Source organism: Natator depressus, chromosome 4 (genome assembly GCF_965152275.1).
Source record: "Natator depressus isolate rNatDep1 chromosome 4, rNatDep2.hap1, whole genome shotgun sequence".
NCBI classification, from domain to species: domain Eukaryota; kingdom Metazoa; phylum Chordata; order Testudines; family Cheloniidae; genus Natator; species Natator depressus.
In genome coordinates, this window is record NC_134237.1 from 58,394,541 (window position 1) to 58,412,378 (window position 17,838).

The 17,838-nt window shown below is 44.8% G+C and overlaps 1 protein-coding gene and 1 long non-coding RNA gene across 4 annotated transcripts in view; one reads left to right on the forward strand and one right to left on the reverse strand.

Annotated features, from left to right (window-relative positions):
* LOC141986485 (uncharacterized) overlaps window positions 1–17,838 on the forward strand; it is a 95,061-nt gene that overhangs the window by 69,982 nt on the left and 7,241 nt on the right. The window contains exon 2 of the long non-coding RNA XR_012639291.1: window positions 5,362–5,459. This is a non-coding gene — a long non-coding RNA (uncharacterized LOC141986485). The remainder of the gene's footprint in view (window positions 1–5,361; window positions 5,460–17,838) is intronic.
* LOC141986479 (syncytin-B-like) lies at window positions 8,037–15,236 on the reverse strand. Of its 3 annotated transcripts, XM_074950988.1 has the most exons (4): window positions 14,791–15,236; window positions 12,643–12,695; window positions 10,676–10,742; window positions 8,037–9,903 (listed from the first exon to the last, which is right to left on the reverse strand). In XM_074950988.1, exon 4 carries the CDS (start codon window positions 9,853–9,855, stop codon window positions 8,353–8,355), a length of 1,503 nt encoding a protein of 500 aa, XP_074807089.1. In that variant the 5' UTR covers window positions 9,856–9,903; window positions 10,676–10,742; window positions 12,643–12,695; window positions 14,791–15,236; the 3' UTR covers window positions 8,037–8,352. The 3 variants fall into 3 exon arrangements, with proteins under 3 accessions (XP_074807089.1, XP_074807088.1, XP_074807087.1); XM_074950987.1 differs by lacking the exon at window positions 10,676–10,742; XM_074950986.1 differs by having other exon boundaries at window positions 8,037–10,742; window positions 14,791–15,234.

The window sequence follows — 17,838 nt, forward strand, 5'->3', positions numbered from 1 at the left end:
GACTGACAAATTTATTTGGGCATAAGCTTTCGTGGGCTAAAACCCACTTCATCAGATGCATGGAGTGGAAATTGACAGCAGGATACCAAGATTTTCCTAATTTCCCCGATACTAATTTCCCCCTACTGTTACTCACACCTTCTTGTCAACTGTCTGAAATGGGCCACTCTCATTACCACTTCAAAAATTATTTTTCGTCCCTTGGTATCCTGCTGTCAATTGAATTGTCTCGTTAGATTGACCTCACACTTGGTAAGGCAACTCACATCTTTTCATGTATTTATACCTGCTCCTGTATTTTCCACTCCATGCATCTGATGAAGTGGGTTCTAGCCCACGAAAGCTTATGCCCAAATAAATTTGTCAGTCTCTAAGATGCCACAAAGACTCCTCGTTGTTTTTGCTGGTACAAACTAACATGGCTACCACTCTGAAACCTAGTTATAACTGAGGCACTTAGAAGTGTGTGGAGACCGAAACAGCATTCACAGAACATGAAAGCTTTGAAGGAGTAAGCCTGCAGTAAGAAAGAAGCTTAAAAATTAGCTTCTTAAAATATTATATGTCCTGGTATGGGGCAAATCACACCTGTGATCTCTCCCCGAGCCTCACTGTGTGCATTCTTTTCAAGTGACAAGCCTCTACCTGCACTTTCCCCAAAGTGGAACTGCAGCATTCACCCCACTTCAGACAACCACCCAGCAACAATACCCTCTACTCCCAGTCATGGTTATAGGGTGAGTTGTGCTGTAGACCCCATTACAGTCGCTCTCGAATGCATCCTTAAGGTGAGAGATTTTGCTGCCTTAACCTTTCTGTGGGTGGAATCATGAGGTCCTACCCCTATGAGGCTGGGTTTCTGGGCTGCTGCAGCCCCTTGTCTATCAGTTGTGTTAATATGCCAGCTGTGTATGGTGCCTGTAAGCCTATCCAGGGGCCTATGACAGCAGTTGATTAAAAAGACTCAGAAACAGCTTATTTAAAAACAAAGCATTGTTTATTCACTCAAAGATACATAGCATGCAAAACAAAGGGATATAATAATAAATGCCTCTGTTAGGATATAGGTATTCAGGCCTGTCTGTAAAGGCCTATACTTTAAGAATTTAGGTATATGTTTATCATTTAGCTAGTTATAGAGGTATAAAATAAAGAATTAAAATCACTGTCTGCCTGTGTAAGGGCCTTCTTCTACTGTGACAGTCTGAGGCCCTGTTCTTAAGCTAAGGCCTTTTGCTAAACAGTGGGAGCAGCCATAAGCTGGAAAGCGTACAGTCATGTCCTCACACATTTCCAAACCAGTCTTACTGAAATAAGGCAATCTGGGGCTGTTAGAAAGGTGAGCCGATCTATTACCTCCAGATAAAGAAAAGAGCCTAGAAGATGTAAAAGGAAATTTAGTTTGATAGTTTTCTGTTTGGTAAGAACTCACTTATCAATAGACAGTTAAAAAACCTCTATGTCTTTATAGATGTAGTTGTAAAATCCTCACTTCTGTATTGTTTTGTCATTATAGTTCCCACTTTGCTATTGTTTATTTGCATGGTCTCTGTCTGGTTCTGTGATTGTTTTTGTCTGCTGTATAATTAATTTTGCTGGGGGTAAACTAATTAAGGTGTTGGAATATAATTGGTTAGCTAATCATGTTACAATATATTAGGATTGGTTAAGGTATAGCTAAGAATATTACTATATAAATTAGGGGCAAACGGGAAGTAAATTGGGATTTGAAAATAAGGAAAAAGGAACTTGGATTTAAGCTTGCTGGAAGTTCACCCCAATAAACATCGATAACAGCCTCTATGAATGTTTCCCTATGTTTTCATCTTTTCTTACAAGCTTTGGTAAGTTCCACAGAGTCCAGTTGCCTCCATCTCTGGCTGGGGGAGACAGTCAGCTCCTGCAGCCTGCACTCAGTGTCTCTCTGTCAGAGATGCCCTTCCAGCCTCTATCTCTGGCTGGTTAACCCTCTTCCTTTTTCCTGGAGGTTTTTTATAACTGTTTATGACATTTTTGATATCTAGGCTTTCACCTTTGGCAAACCAGCCAAGTATAATTTTGTCTGGCACCTTGAAAATAGCATCTTCCAATTAATGGCCCAGCTTTGGTATCTTAACTCCCTTGAAATAGTTTACCCCCATATATTTTATCTTCACCATTGTTTTGTTTCTTGTTTGTTTCTCTGCCTAACAGCCTCCTTTAATTTAACGCCAGGCAGACTGGCAGGCTCGTATCAAGCAGGTAAATTGAGCCATATATGATATTCATAAAAAATAATGCAGATAACTGTCTCATTCACCACATTATGTTTAGATTTTTTTTCTGCTTAGGAAGTTTTGAGGTTTGGAAAAGTAAGCAGAAAACAGACCCTGCAAAATCTCTACGCCTGGGAAGATTTGAATAGCGAAATACTCAGCTAGCTGAGAGCCCTGCACAAGGCATTAGGACCATTAATTAGCAACACACAGGACCATTAATTAACCAAATTAATTATTCACATCACTTGTTTGCTTGCTTAGGAAAAAAGTCTACTACCGTAAATCATAAACTGTTTTTGTCAGGTCACAGTCAATCTGTGCTGTGGGCAATATGTCTAAATCCTAAAGTATTTCTCTTAGAATCTATGCGGTCCTAGGCATCTTCCATTCCCCTTGAATTCAGTGGAAATTGAAGTACTCAGTAGCTCCCAAGGCTAAATTGACTTTCAGTCTGTTCTATGGATAATATATGAAGTTTATAAATCATTATAAATTGCTTGCTTTGATCTGTGCTATTCTTTGGGTAGCGTATCTGAATCCCTGTGCTACCCTGTATCTGGTCAGTGTCACTCTTCTTTGGGTAAGCCTCATACTAGAAGTCTCAAATTATAGTAATACAGATTCAAACTGCATTTTAATAAAAGCAGTCCCTCTTCTCTTTAAACTTGTTTGTAGAAGACACTCACACAATACCATCTAACTAGGAAATATTTAGCTCTGGTTTAGAAATATAAAGCCTGATCCTACAAGGTAAATAATGCATCCTTTGAGTGACCTAACTCTCTATTGACTTCAGTGGGAAAAGAGGGTGCTGAGGATTAGTCTTAGAGGACCTGATTCCAATTTCGCTTGTAGTGGCTTTATACTTATTTACTTTCATTGAGTTCAGTACAATTACTCCAGAATTTACTCCAGTGTGAAAGAAGAATCAGACCCAGAGAACCCTGGTACACAGACCACTTTGCTCTGTTTACTTTCCAAGTTACAGTTCTCTTACTGTATCATTTCTGAATGATCTTAAGTAGAGATAACTGTTGAGACTTCAATTCTTGTTTTCCTAATTAATCATCCTTCAAAAACCAAAAACTAAACCCAACAAACAAACACAAATTCCCCACAAACACAAAAAACCCCCTAAAAAGCTAAATACTGTGGTTCTATCACAGCGGCAATTATTAATAAGAGCCTTGGTGATGTTTCCGCATTAGATAATGAAAAGGATAATAATGTTGCTTCTGAGGGTGAGGCAAGGCATATCAGTGGCATTAATAATTACATTGAACTCTCCTCATTTGAATTTTTCAGGCCAGCTGCTATACAATGGAAGTAATGCTGCCTGTGATTTAAGAGATAAAAGTATAGGTCTGTCCCAATCTATCCTGCCAGATCTTTCTGTAATGATTTATGGTACAAAAGAGAGACATTTATAATCTTTAATAGTACGAAAGTTATATTGGTCTGAATAGAGCTGTGAGAAATATATCCATTAACTGGCCAGCAGAATGCTGAGGACACATTTACACCCAAAGCCTTTACAGTCTGGGAGGGAAAAATAAGCACTAGGAAAATTAGTTTTCCACAGCGCTTGAAAAATTAATGGCAGGTTGGGCTATGTACACAAGTCATCTATACACAAAGCCAACATTTTTCAGCAAGTAAAACTCAACAAGATGCAAAATTCAGAGGAGAGGAGAATGCACAAAACTACTTTTAGAACTCACTAATTTATTTGATAAGAAATGGTACAACTCTTCATAGCTGCAATGATTGAAAGCAGAACCCTAACAACAACAGCTTATGGAAAGATATTACAGGTAGCTTACCAAGCTCAGGGAATTGGAAATGGAATATGGATTCTTTTATCATCAGGTTACTAGCTTAAATTCAGCCTTGGTAGATGAGGGCCATAAGTTGACTCATTATTATATGATGGCTATTGTGTTCAATGGCCTATGTGAAATGAGTTGGTGGTCTCATTCCATTTCCTGGTGAACACGTGTGCACATTACAAAAAGCCATCATCCCAACTGGCATTAATTTGCCATCCTTGTTGGCAGTCTCAGCAGAGAGGCCAAGGGCAGAGTAAGCATGGAGGCTGATGCACTCGCTAACCCCTAGAAGCCCTCCATCCAGAATAGGGTTGGGAAACTTTGGCATGTCCTGAGGGGAGAAGTTTACACTGTCACTGCCAATGCTGATAATGTCACCCTAGGTAAACAGAGGATTTTCCAGGCCTGTAAATTTTGCTGCCTTATATGAGCCTGATATTCATGTAATATATTTTTAAAAAGTGATACTGTGACTACTATTTAATGGTAAATGGTTCTGTGCTAACCCATGCCCCATATCTCATCAAAATATAAACTGGAGTCATTCATCTTGCAAAGTGTGCATTGTTGATGCAATGGTAAGTTAAGCAAAGCCAGTTGTGTTTTTAGTTGAAGCCTTTCAGGACAGGCCACATTAAGAACAAATTATTTGTGTCAGATATATCTATTATTATTGACTAGTAAAGAGAAAATAAAAGAATTCTTGGATTTACCAAAGTTGTTGTTCTGGATGATAAAAGGCTTATTGTATTGTCCTGTGTCAAAATACTGGAAAAAAATTAGTGTTTGTGAGTCTTGTGCCATGTCTGTTTCCCAAACAGGTGATGGAAGCCAGCATAACAAATAACCATCACAGTGGAGTTAAAAAGCATTTTACAGACTGTCCAATCCATTAGTCATGTCTGTCCACTGCTCTGTTCAAAAGTTAGATGTTGCTCTTTTGACCACCTAATTTCTCTTCATGTGAGAGACCTATTCTACTATTTTTGCAAGGTGTGCATTCATTCCTTTCAATATGTGTAATACATACTAAGGCATTTAATGAGATTTAAAAAGAAACAAGATTAGCCAAACTGTGGAAACTCAAAGGGTTTGAATAGCACTAGAAGGGAATGCCAGAAAAGGGCACTAGCGGCAATGAAGAATGCTTACAAAGGCATTCTTAATTTAACTATCTACAACCACAAAAATGCAGTTAGAGTTCAGGTTGTACAAAATGCTTTGATATACAATACTAGTTTTTCTTTTTTTCTTTTTTTTCCATCTTTTTTCAGGTAGTGGGATTTGCAGAAGGCCTTCACAACTTATTGAACTGGAATTGCTCACTAGTATGCTGGCCCCTCACGCTTCTGAATCTACACTACTACTGGAGGTAGCAAAGGCCTTTCTTGTTAATGATTGGCAGGAGGCAATACTTCTATGCAGTGGCAATAAGTGAATTTTAGATTTGTTCCAGTTGTCAGAGAAAAGGGTTTATGGTCAAATAGTATGAACACAGGACAGGGGTCCAGGGATTCCTAAGTTCTGATCTCAGCTATTGCAGCACAGTGTTGCAGTAAAGGCACTGGAGTGAGATTCAGGAGAGCTGATTCAATTCCTGGCTGTGACACAGACTTCCTATGTGACCTTGGGCAAATAATTTAGGCCCAGATTTTTAAATATGCAGTGGTGTTGTAGCTGTGTCATTCTCAGGATATTAGAGAGACAAGATGGGTGAATAATATCTTTTATTGGGCCAATTCTTGTCACTCACCAACAGAAGTTGGTCCAATAAAAGATATTACCTCACCCATCTTGTCTCTCTGTTTTTTAAAGCTATTTAGGTGTTGTGACACTCAACATTGCAACACTAACTGATTTAGGAGGCTCTTTCATTTTCTAAAGTGATTTAGGCACCAAAGCCTAAATACCATTGACTGTCAATGTGATTCTGGCATCTAAGTGCCTAAATCCCTTTTGAAAATGAGATTTAGGCCTGGTCTATGCTACAAAGTTATGTCGATGTCAGTCACCTTATGTTGACCAAGTTGTTCATGTGTCTGTACTCAAATTTGTCTCCAAGTAATGTAAGCACTTCATTATGGTGATGCAGTAACACCACCTCTCCAAACAGCAATAAGTTGTGGTCAGCCCACTGAGGTCGATCCACATGCGTGTAGACACTGCATGACCTATTTCGACCCTAACAGACCTCCAGCAGCTGTCCCACAATGACTGACAATGACCGTTCTGGTCACAGTTGTCAACTCCACTGCCCAGAGGTCATGACCAGAAGCCATCTCCCCTTTAAAACTCCTGCATATTTTTGAAATGCCTTTTCCTGTTTGCCTACCTTGGCAAGCACATCTAGCATCCATCCATTGTTGAGAGCAACTGCCCAACTGACCAGGCCAACTCCACACACTAGATGTGCTCCTGCCTAGAGTAGACAGGCTTTATTGGATCTCCTGGGTCTGTGGGGAGAAGAGACTGTGGAAGCACAGCTATGAACAGGTAATAGAAACATAGACATCTACAAAAAAATTGAATAGGGGATGTAGGCAATGGGGTAAAACAGGGATCAGAAGCAGTGCTTCATGAAAGGAAAGGAACCTCAGCAGGCATACCACAAGGTCAGGGAGGCCAACAATCAATCTGGTGCCAAGCCGCAGACCTGTCGCTTTTAGAATGAGCTGTATACCATACTTGGTGGAAACAGCACCAATACCCTGCAGACCATCATGAATACCTATGAACATGCTGAGACACCAAATCCTGCCTTGAACATCAAGGAGGGGGAAGAAGAGGAGGAAGGGGAACACGCGTCAGGGAGTCCATCTATGCCATGAGCTAGTATCTTTTTTCAAGACTCCATCGCAATCTGGCAAGTCCCACAAGCCAAAGATGAACAAGCTTAATGAAGGGAAAGGAACCTTGGGTAACTTTGTTCATGCATTTTTCCTTACCAGTGTTTAAAAATAAAGATGGTGCCCAGCCGAACACCAAGTTAGCAGGACACAGGTATCAACTTCTCACTGTTTTACTCATACAAGAAGATGTAACAATACAACAAGCAGAGTTATTTGTTTTTAATTCCCTTGTAGGATTAGGCAGCCATTGCATGCAGGGCAGTTTGTTTATGTACATAGGGCTCTTCCTTATATCCTCATGCGAGATCTCGATGAACCTTTCATGGAGGTATTCTGCAATCCTCTCCTGGAGGTTTCTAGGGATGGCAGCCTTATTTCTTCCTCTGCGGTAGGATACTTTCCCAGGCCATTCCACAATGACTTCAGCGGGCACCATTGCAGTAAACAGGCTAGTGGCATATGGGCCTAGCCAGTTTTGGGATGCCAACAGCAGCTGTGGTCTCTGTCCCTTTGCTACCTGCAGGAATGAGATAGCTAAAATCACCACCGCCTGTGGAAAACAGTGCCGGTACTCAGTGCCTTTGCCCTGTACTTGTATGCATGGAAATAGGGGCCTAAATTTTATTGTTTCATGCAACCAAACAGTTCCCTCCTCATTTCTGCCCTCCCTCAGCCCTGGCTTCTATTGGCTCAGACTGGAGAGTGAAGCTGTGCAGAGGCACTGCAAAGCTGAAGTGTCAATAAGCAGATCTTAAAACGCTTATGGGAATAAGAGGGGGGAGTTCTGAAACTTTCCATTGTGACTGAAAATACGATACATCTGTTCATTTTATCTGTGGTTGCTGCCGTTGTGGCCTTGAGGGGTGCCCCCTCCACACCTGCAGAACGCCTGACCCTGATGAGGAGAAAGAAGAGCACTAGGGAAGATATGTTTAGTGAGATCCTGCAAGGCAGTTGTGAAAGTAGAATGAATTATATTGAAATTATAATTCATTAAAGAAATGCTACTTTGTGGCAGTTCAATGATGAGACAGAACACAGGTTTATCCAAGCAAGCAAGCTGGTTAGCTGAAAAGGGCTGCTGCCTGTCAGCTTTCCACCTTCCCTTTTATTATATTTCTCCCCCCTGCGCATTACCTACTTCCACCGCAAAAAGACACAACAAAGGAATACATGACTTTGATTAATATTCTTATTTTCCAGCCTCTATCTACTACAATCCTAATTCTCAGGCCTTGAGGCCAGGCCAAGGAAGCTTCCCACGATTACTGTCCTTTAATTAACTTCCCAGGGTTCATATCTGGTCCTCGTCCTTGGATGGAGCAATGTGTTGCTCCTACACAACGGTCAGGGTGTGCCCTGACTGTTTCCAGGTGGATGGACTAAACATGAACCCTTCATTCCCCCGATTTTTGTTTAATTATACTCGGCCATCTCATGGTAGCCGTCAATTTGCTTTTGCAAGCAATTTAACTCCCAGACTGACAAGGACATAACTCGGGGAGCTTGCCAGGGCGAATCTCTACAAAGCCTTAGCAAAGAGGGAATACATTGTACACAGCAGCAGCAAAAAATAAGCCCAATGATCACAAACACAGCATAACCGAAAAGTTGTCGCAGCCATCCTAGAGATGGCAGCCAACCTGCAAGCCAATTCCAAAAGCCCTCAAACCCCACATCTTGACGTATGTGTGCCGTAAGATTGGCCAACTCGGCCAATCTAGATTCTATGGAACGACTATTATCAGTTAAATTAAAACAACACATATGCCGAAACGTGGAACAGCCTAGGTGATGTTTTAAGAGCAGAAAATCAATGGCTGCTCTGTTATCCAAGATTGCATCCCTTAATTCATGTTGCTCTGCATTAAGTAGGGCAATTGCCTTGGATGTTGTGTTAATTGCCTTCGCTGCAAAGCACGCCAGGGCATTTAGGGTTCTAGCTGTATAAGTGGCAAGCGCGGGGACCCCAACAATGGAGGCCGCTAAAGCAGTATACTCAGCGCGACTAAAAAGCTCAACATCTGCAACACAATTATCTGAAAGGGGTACACTTCTTTTACTGTGCCTTTGGCTGGCAAAAGGCAATATAAGCGTCATTCTGCTAAGACAGCAAAGGGTGCCATCACTTAAATTTGCAGGAATATAACTAAAGGTGCGTGAGCCACAGGTAAAAAACCACCCTGATGGTAGGATGATATGGCCATAATTGTATGAAACATTTACAGCGTGGGAACAATTTAAGAGGGGTTGAGGAATTTGCCGACAGCCCAAGGGCACCTTTGTACTAGTGCAATTAACCACACGCGCACAGGTGACATTGTTGGCCCCGGCCGGGTACGGTGTGTGGAGGGATATAGCCGTGTGAGGCAAGGTATAGTTGGCCGGGCCCCAATTAGCCATGCCAGAGTACTGGGAAGAGAGATTCGCATAAGCAGCGAGCATCGTCTCATTCCCTATTTCCTCAGGGTGATGACATACTGGTATAAGGCATGTACCTAACAATTCTCCGGCTGCTACAGAATCAGACAAACAAAAGTGGGTAACATTTGCTATTGAAGCCAATCTTTCCCATATGTTATATGTCATTCGGGCCCGTAACGGGGGAAGCGCTCCCGAGCCAACCCCTACAGGAAATAGCAGACACAAAAGGCATACAATCAGCACAGAATTAGCAGTGATTTGGGCGAGAATCGCCACAAACAAAGTCTCAGGAGTCTCTGGCTGTTGATTTGCTGCCAGTCTTCGTTGAGCCGCCGCGACCAATGCTTTTACTGCTCCCCATGTCACGGGCTGGCTTGGGACGCTACGCCTCTTCCGTTTCCGTCCCGCCGTTGTCGACCCGGGAGGCACCACGTTCTCCTCTAGGGTCAGCTGAAACTCCGGTATGGGGTTCGACAGCCCCTGGCGCCACGCCATGCTGTTTCAGTGCTGGTCGCACACACCGGGCTGGAACCCACAACGGTCCTGCAGGGAGAGACACAGCAGCATATCCCCGACCCCAAGTGATTAGAGGTACTGGGCCCAGCCACTGCGGATCGGGCAGCTGACGGTAAAAGACACGCGGTCTTTCCAGTACCTCAGATTTGTGAAAATGGCGATCCGCGGGGGTCTGCTGATCTGCGTTCAGTGTTAAATTATTTAAAGTAAACAAAAGGATATGCATTTGTTGTTGAATGTCTCCTAAGGTTCGGAGACGCAGCTCCCCATGTTTTAATTGTTTATCAAGCAAGGTTTTGAGCGTGCGATTGGCACGTTCAACAATGGCTTGGCCCGTGGAATTATAAGGGATCCCGTGTTTAAGACGGACGTTCCATCGGGCGCAAAAAGTGGAGAGGGCTGTGGAGCAGTAAGCTGGGGCATTATCCGTTTTAATTTGGCTTGGGCGACCCATAACAGAAAAACAGGCTAGCAAATGGTGAATAACTTTAGCAGTGGCTTCCCCACGCTGTGGGGTTGCCCACAGAAATCCCGAATAAGTATCAACAGAAACATGTAAAAAGGAATAGGGGCGGAACTGTGGCACATGAGTGACATCCATTTGCCATAGCTGATTTGCTGCAGTACCTCTGGGGTTAACGGCATAAGAAAAAGTAGGAGCAGCAGCGGCACAGTGGGGGCAGGAACGAACAATGGAACGTGCATGATCAGCAGGAATGTGAAACTGCCGGGCCAAAACAGAGGCAGACTGATGGAAAAAGGCATGGCTTTCAATGGGGTCAGAAAAGAGGGAATTTACCTGACCACGTAACGCGCGATCAGCGCGTGCATTGCCCTCAGTGAGTGACCCAGGCAGAGGGGTATGACTGCGAATATGAGCAACAAAATAAGGGAAATTACGAGTGGAAATAAGATATTGCAAAGACAAAAATAGGCGAAGGAGGTCCACATCGACCTGAGGGGTAATGAGGGCAAGGGGTAAATGATCAATCACTTGATAAACATAATGGGTGTCCACAATTAAATTAAAGGGACAATCAGCGAAAAGTTGAAAGGCTAAAAGAACAGCAGCCAGTTCTGAACGCTGCGCGGAACGCTGAGGCAGTGTAAAACGAGAACGCCAACGAGGGGGGTCACCTGATTGATAGGTGACGACACCTCGATGTGGAGAGCCATCAGTAAAAAGAGTAACAGCAGAAACAATGGGTTGAGAGCGGCTAAGACGATGAACAATTAGAGGCACCTTTTGTGTAATTACCAACCGAGGATCTTTTGGGGGATTATAAGAAATTTCTCCCACATAATCACAAAGAGCAACCTGCCAAGCCAAAGAGGTGTGGCACAAGGAATCAAATTCACTACGGGACAAGGGGAACACAATATCAACTAAATCAGTGCCAGTAAGTTGCACTGCACGGTGGCGGGCTTTACGAACAAGATCAGACAGGGCATCTAGATATGGGTAAATATTCCGAGGAGGAGTGGAGGAGAGGTACAGCCACTCTATGATAGAGACGGCTGTATTCGTACGGGGTACAAACAGAGCCGCAGTGGGCGTATGAGGGGTGGCAAGAAGAATCAGCCGTAGGGGACGGACCTCAGGGGGTCTGTCCACAAACTGCTGACTTAATGCTGCATTAATTTGTCGAATGCAGGCAATGTGCTCTTTAGTGATGGCAATAACTGCACCCGGTGCTCGGGCTCCACGTAGGAGCTCGAACAACGGCTGCAGCATTGAGGTGGGGAGACGAAAATAGGGCCGAATCCAATTTAAATGACCCAAAATCTGTTGTAATTTAACAAGGGTTAGGGGTTGAGGTAGAGTTAGTGCCGGACGAACCGGAGCAGCATAGGTTTGTAAAACCTTATGGCCGAGGTAGTGGTAGGGATAAGAGCGTTGGATTTTTTCTGGTGCCACCAACAGGCCATTTTGGCCGAGGATTTGAGACAAAGATTCAATCTGTTGTTCCGTGACCTGGGGACCACTAAGCAAAATGTCATCCATATAATGGTAGACCTTTAGCGTAGGGTACCGGGCACGAAAAGGGGTGAGGGCCCGATCCACAAAAAGCTGACACAAGGTTGGACTATTTTGCATTCCCTGGGGTAAGACCTTCCACTGATACCTTTGAGAGGGTTGCTGATTATTATATTGTGGCACCGTGAACGCGAATTTTTCGCGATCTTGTGGGCAAAGGGGGATGGTGAAAAAACAATCTTTTAAATTTAATACACAGAGCTGATCGGTTTGAGGAATTAAATTTGGATTTGGTAATCCATATTGCAAGGGGCCCATAGGTTGGATGCATTTATTTATTTCCCTTAAGTCATGTAACAGCCGCCATGCACCAGATTTTTTCTTAATAACGAACACCGGGGTGTTCCAGGGACTAGTAGAGCTTTCCAAGCGCTGTGCCAGCAAATGCTGCTGCACAAGCGATTGAAGCGCTTTTAGCTTTTCTAGAGGGAGGGGCCACTGGTCAATCCAGACGGGCTCTAAGGATTGCCATACCAAGGGCAATGCGGAGGGCAATGTGGGTGAGGGAGGATTTTGAGCCATCAGATATTAATATCGAGGGTGGTGTCCAGCTTTGCGAGTAAATCACGGCCCCAAATATTGAGGTGGACAGGGAGCACAAAAGGGCGGATAGTAGCAAGGGTACGGCCTCCCGGTTTAGAGACTGTGACCCAAGACAAACTCTGTCGCCCGGGTTTACTACCCCCGATCCCCCACAACTCTTTAGAAGGAACCGTAGGCCAACTAACCGGCCACTCCGGATCACGAATCACCGTAACGTCAGCTCCAGTGTCCACCAGCCCTGTGAAAGGAACATCATTTAAGAGAAGTGTTAACTGAGGTTTCGAGGGGCGGACTGACATTGTCAGAGCAACAAGTGGAGAGGACGTGCTGTGAGACGGCGAGTGAGACAACGTTGATCCAAAGCCGCCTCCGCCCCGAGTTCGATCCTCGGCAGCTGCCACCTGATAGGGGACTAAAATCAATTGTGCAATTGATCGTCCACGCGGGAGCGACTGTGGAAGATGAGTCCACACCTGAACCTTAATAATGCCGGTGTAATCGGCATCAATGACCCCGGGGATGACAAAAAAGCCCTGTTTCCCAGCATGAGAGCGAGGGAGAACGAGACCCACAAAGCCGGCAGGGAGAGGTCCCGTCACCTGGGTAGGTATGGCGCAGACCTCCCCTGGCAGCCGAAAATCAGTGTCCTCCTGCATGATCAAATCAAGCCCTGCACTTCCAGCAGTCGCCGCCCTCATAGAGTCTATGGATTTTAAGGCAGAGGAACGGTTGTCTGAGTGGGAAACACCCCCGTTTGGCCCTGGGTTCGGGGGGGACCCGCCGCGCGGTTTCCCGGCCCGCTACGACACTGATTAGCCCAGTGATAGCCCTTTTGACACTTGGGGCACTTTTTTGAGGGTCGGGCGGGTGCCTTTGATGAGCGGCACTCCCGCTGGAAGTGACCCTCCTTGCCACAGCGGTAACAACGCTTCCCCTCTTTTCCGGTTCTTTTTAGGGCGGCAGCCAGAACTCCAGCTTTATGGGCTTGTGTGCCGATGTTTTGGCACGCCCGTAGCATGTCTGAGAGCTCTAAAATGCCAGAGGCTTGCGCCGTCTGGAGAGCGCGGCGGCAATCCTCATTTGCATTTTCAACTGCCATTTTTAACAGGATTTCCTGAGCTGCCGCAGCGTTATCCACCTGTCGGAGGATAGCCTCCTGCAATCTGTTGGTAAAATCCAGAAAGGACTCTGATGCACCCTGACGGATACTAACAAAGCTTTTAGTAGGCTTGCCTGAATCCGGGACCTTCCGGAAAGCATGCTGGGCGCAGGTGGAAATAAGGGGGAAGAGGGCCTGAGGGAGTTGAGTTTGCATCTCAACGGTAGCAAACGGTCCCTCCCCTGCCAAGTGCTCAAAAATAATACCTTCCGCTCTATGAATCTGGGCCTGGCGTTCCGCCTCCTGCCGATACTCACTAATCCAAATAACATATTGACTGGGTGACAGCATCATGCGCAACAGCGCCTTCCAATCTTCAGGGATCAGGGAGTATCCACTACCTAGCCCTTCAATGAGACCACGCACAAACGTGCTAGTCAGACCGAACTCGCGAATTGCTTTCTTTACCTCTCTAATCACCGAGTAAGGCAAACTGACCCAGGTTCCAACCGGGTTGCCCTGGTCATCGTTTTGCCAGGTCACCGGACAAACCGAGACCAGCTCAGCCAGCTCCTCTGCTGTAAGATCTGAGCGAGCCTTCGCTGCGTGCACCATTTGTTGCACCAGCGAAAGCCTCTGAGCAGATGCAGACGACCCCCTGGGGGGCCCCGAAGCATGGGGTTTCAGGGGGGGATGGTAATCACAGACCGGCTCTGGTGGGGAAGGTAAGGGAGGCGGTGGTAATAAAGGCACTGGGGGCGAAGCAGGGAGAGGGATGGCTGCAGGAGCCGACGGCGGTGGCGAAATCGGCAGCCCCTCTGTTGGTGCGGGAGAGGGTTCTTCCGAAGCGACACACTGTGTTGCATCGGTAGGAGGGGGGGTGGCTGCAGGAGCCGACGGGCGTGGTGAGATCACCAGCCTCGTGAGGGAGGGCCTGTCCGAGGCAACACACTGTATCGCATCGCGGCAGAGGTGCCAGGCATGTAAAGCCTGCACGGGCGCCCGAGGCTCTTCATGCAATGTCTGGCCCAACCGCTCCCAGTCCGCTAGCTTAAGGGTTCCGGCTTCAGGGTACCACGGGCACTGGGCACTCACCTCCTGTAGCAGGAGAGTGAGTTCTCGAGCGGGGCAGTCATGCTGAGCCTTACGCAGCAGATACTGTAGCTCATTGCGGTGTTGCACTTGCAAAGCAGAGAGGGAGCTTCCCATACTTACCACAATGAAAAATACTCACCGGGATCCGCGAAGCGGATGAGTGACGCGTCTGAAACCCTTGCCGGGCGAGGTGAGTGCTGAGGGCCCCACGTTTGGGCGCCAGTTGTGGCGGTTCAATGATGAGACAGAACACAGGTTTATCCAAGCAAGCAAGCTGGTTAGCTGAAAAGGGCTGCCCCCTGTCAGCTTTCCACCTTCCCTTTTATTATATTTCTCCCCCCTGCGCATTACCTACTTCCACCGCAAAAAGACACAACAAAGGAATACATGACTTTGATTAATATTCTTATTTTCCAGCCTCTATCTACTACAATCCTAATTCTCAGGCCTTGAGGCCAGGCCAAGGAAGCTTCCCACGATTACTGTCCTTTAATTAACTTCCCAGGGTTCATATCTGGTCCTCGTCCTTGGATGGAGCAATGTGTTGCTCCTACACAACGGTCAGGGTGTGCCCTGACTGTTTCCAGGTGGATGGACTAAACATGAACCCTTCACTACTTGAAGGGTTTGTTGAAATATAGTTGTCAGGAAGAGAAACATTAAGGAGTGTGAGACAATGGGTCCTCAAACTAATTAACTTAGAGCTCCTACTGAGCTAGGAGATTGGTAAACGTTAGTATGCAAATAAGATATGTATGTATATTTGTCAGTTTCTGCTTCCTTTTGTCTCTTATGTTAAATTGGCTTTTGCTTATTTGTATAAATAAGTTAGCTTGAGCCTCAGAGAGGGGCTCACATATCTGGGTGCATTGGCAAAGCGCTTTGCTAATAAACAGTGTGGTCTGACAAATTATGTGAGTCCTGAATCTGACTTTGACACAGTGTTGCATCAGACTGTGAACAGAGGTTCTGGAGGGTGAATATGTCAGGCAGGCCCAGGAATCCCAGCAGGAAAAGGAGAAGGAGGACATAATGGGGCTTCTCAGGCAGTAAATATTACCCTTACCACTCCAATGTGGGACAACAGTAGCTTCACAAATGCTAACCTGTGAGGGCAACAGTTAGTGTACATATAGCCAAAATGGACTGAAATGGATATGAATATTTTCTACCATTCAAATGTTAAAGGTCTGTTCTCTTAATTTGTAATTGCACATTATTTTTGCACTCTTTTTGGTATGCAATGCATTTATATTTTTTTGGAAAAAATTAATCTTTATTTCAGAATGCATGGAGCTATTCAAAATACCCATTAGTTGTAAAAATTGTACAGAACTACAGAACTCATAGATTCAGTAAAAAAACAGTGTAATAATTATAAATGTACAGCAAGCACTGCATAATTCATAGCTTTATGAGCCAGGGGAGCATGAGGTAGGCTGGGTACCCCAGGATCACTGCTATTTGCATTTCAAATTGCCAGTGGTAATCCACTGGACAGGAAAGAATGTCCCTGATTATAGCTTCTGAACAGTTTTGGATTCTTAAAGATGCAAGCGTCATGCACCTTCTCTGACCAGCCCATAGTGATATTGGTGAAATATCCCCAATGATCCACCAGTGCTTGCATAACCACTGACAAAGAAGCCTTTTCTATTGACGATCTCTGTGGCAAGATAAGCTGGTGCCAAAATAGGGATGTGCATGCTGTCTATTGCTCTATTACAGTTCACCAACAACACAAGCACTGCTGGTGAGCATGCGCAGTGCAGATGCAAACAACTGCGTATGCATACACACGAGCAATATAGTAACTGCAGTGTCTTTAGGCTGACATAACTTGTGTCGACCAAAGTTTATAGTGTAGACAAGACTGTAAGCTCTTAATATTAGTTAGGAGCGCCGCAACACCTGAATACCTTTAAAAATCTGGCCTTAATCTCTCCGTGCCTCAGTTCAGCTTCCCAACCTCACAAGGTTGTAATGATGAAATATTCCTTAATCTTTGTGAGACACTCACATCCTACTGTGTTGGAGACTATAAGTACCTAGAAAGGTGGACTCTGACTCCTCAGTTTCCCCATCTGTACTACATGGATAATATATACCTCAGAGGGATGTTATGAGGATTAATTAGATAAGGGTTGCACAGCACTGTGAAGATTGAAAGTGTGTTTTAGGTACTATCTTACTACTATTGGAATGGTCTTCAGTCTGTTCACAGGGTGAAACGGTGGGACAAGATTCCTAATACTGAAATCCTTAATTCTTGTCAAATGTCTGCCATTCAAAGCTTGCTCATAAAAGCTCAGCTGCATTGATCTGGGTTTGTCATTTGAATGGCCGACTCAAGAATACCCAAAGCCCTATTTTATGCTCAGGTGAAGCAAGACACCTGTTCTTATGGTGGCCAGTACAAACAAACAATATAAAGACACACTGAAGTCAAACTTAAAAGCAAGTGAAATTGACCCCAGCAACTGGGAAGCAACAGTCCATGACAGAGCAAGGTGGTGGCAGATTTGTCATGTCACCATTAACCACTTAGAAACAAGGTGCATTCACACCTTTATGTGAAAAATATGAATAGGTCAAAGCAAGGACACAACAGCTTGCAATGGTCAAGGACAATCTCGTCTATCCCACATGTAACCTGCGTTTGTGATTCTCACATTGTCTTGACCTCCTATGTATGTGTTCATCTATGTTTGGTGAATTCTCATACATTGATGTTGATGTAAGAATCATCATAGGTACTAAATATTATAAATGTTGAATGGGGTTTTCAGGATTGTGGCTGCCACACCTCTGGAGCTCCCCCATTCAGCAGTCGTGGTTGGTGGGAAAGGAACTATGGTCAGGCTGTGTTCTTCTACTGCTCTCCACTATCTAGCTGGCTCCCCTATATGGAGTCAATCTGTAGATTTCCTGGGAAGGCTTGTATGCATTGCCACCATAGTCATCACTGGGGCAGATCTGGGACTTTCAGCATTGAAAACACCTGCCTCTACCACTTATACCAAAGGAGAACTCCTTTAACTGCAAGTAAATAGCAAGATATAGTTGCAGGACTCAGCCATCAGAGAAAGACATGATCATAATATATTGTGCAGGAAGCACAATGCCCTCCCATGCAGGGCCAGATCCCAAGTGTTAACCCTGTGTACTATCGCTATTAGACAGTGAT

Bases quoted from the DNA above. Each gene is read 5' to 3' on its own strand.
- LOC141986479 (XM_074950987.1), bottom strand. From the start codon at position 9,855: ATGGCGTGGCGCCAGGGGCTGTCGAACCCCATACCGGAGTTTCAGCTG.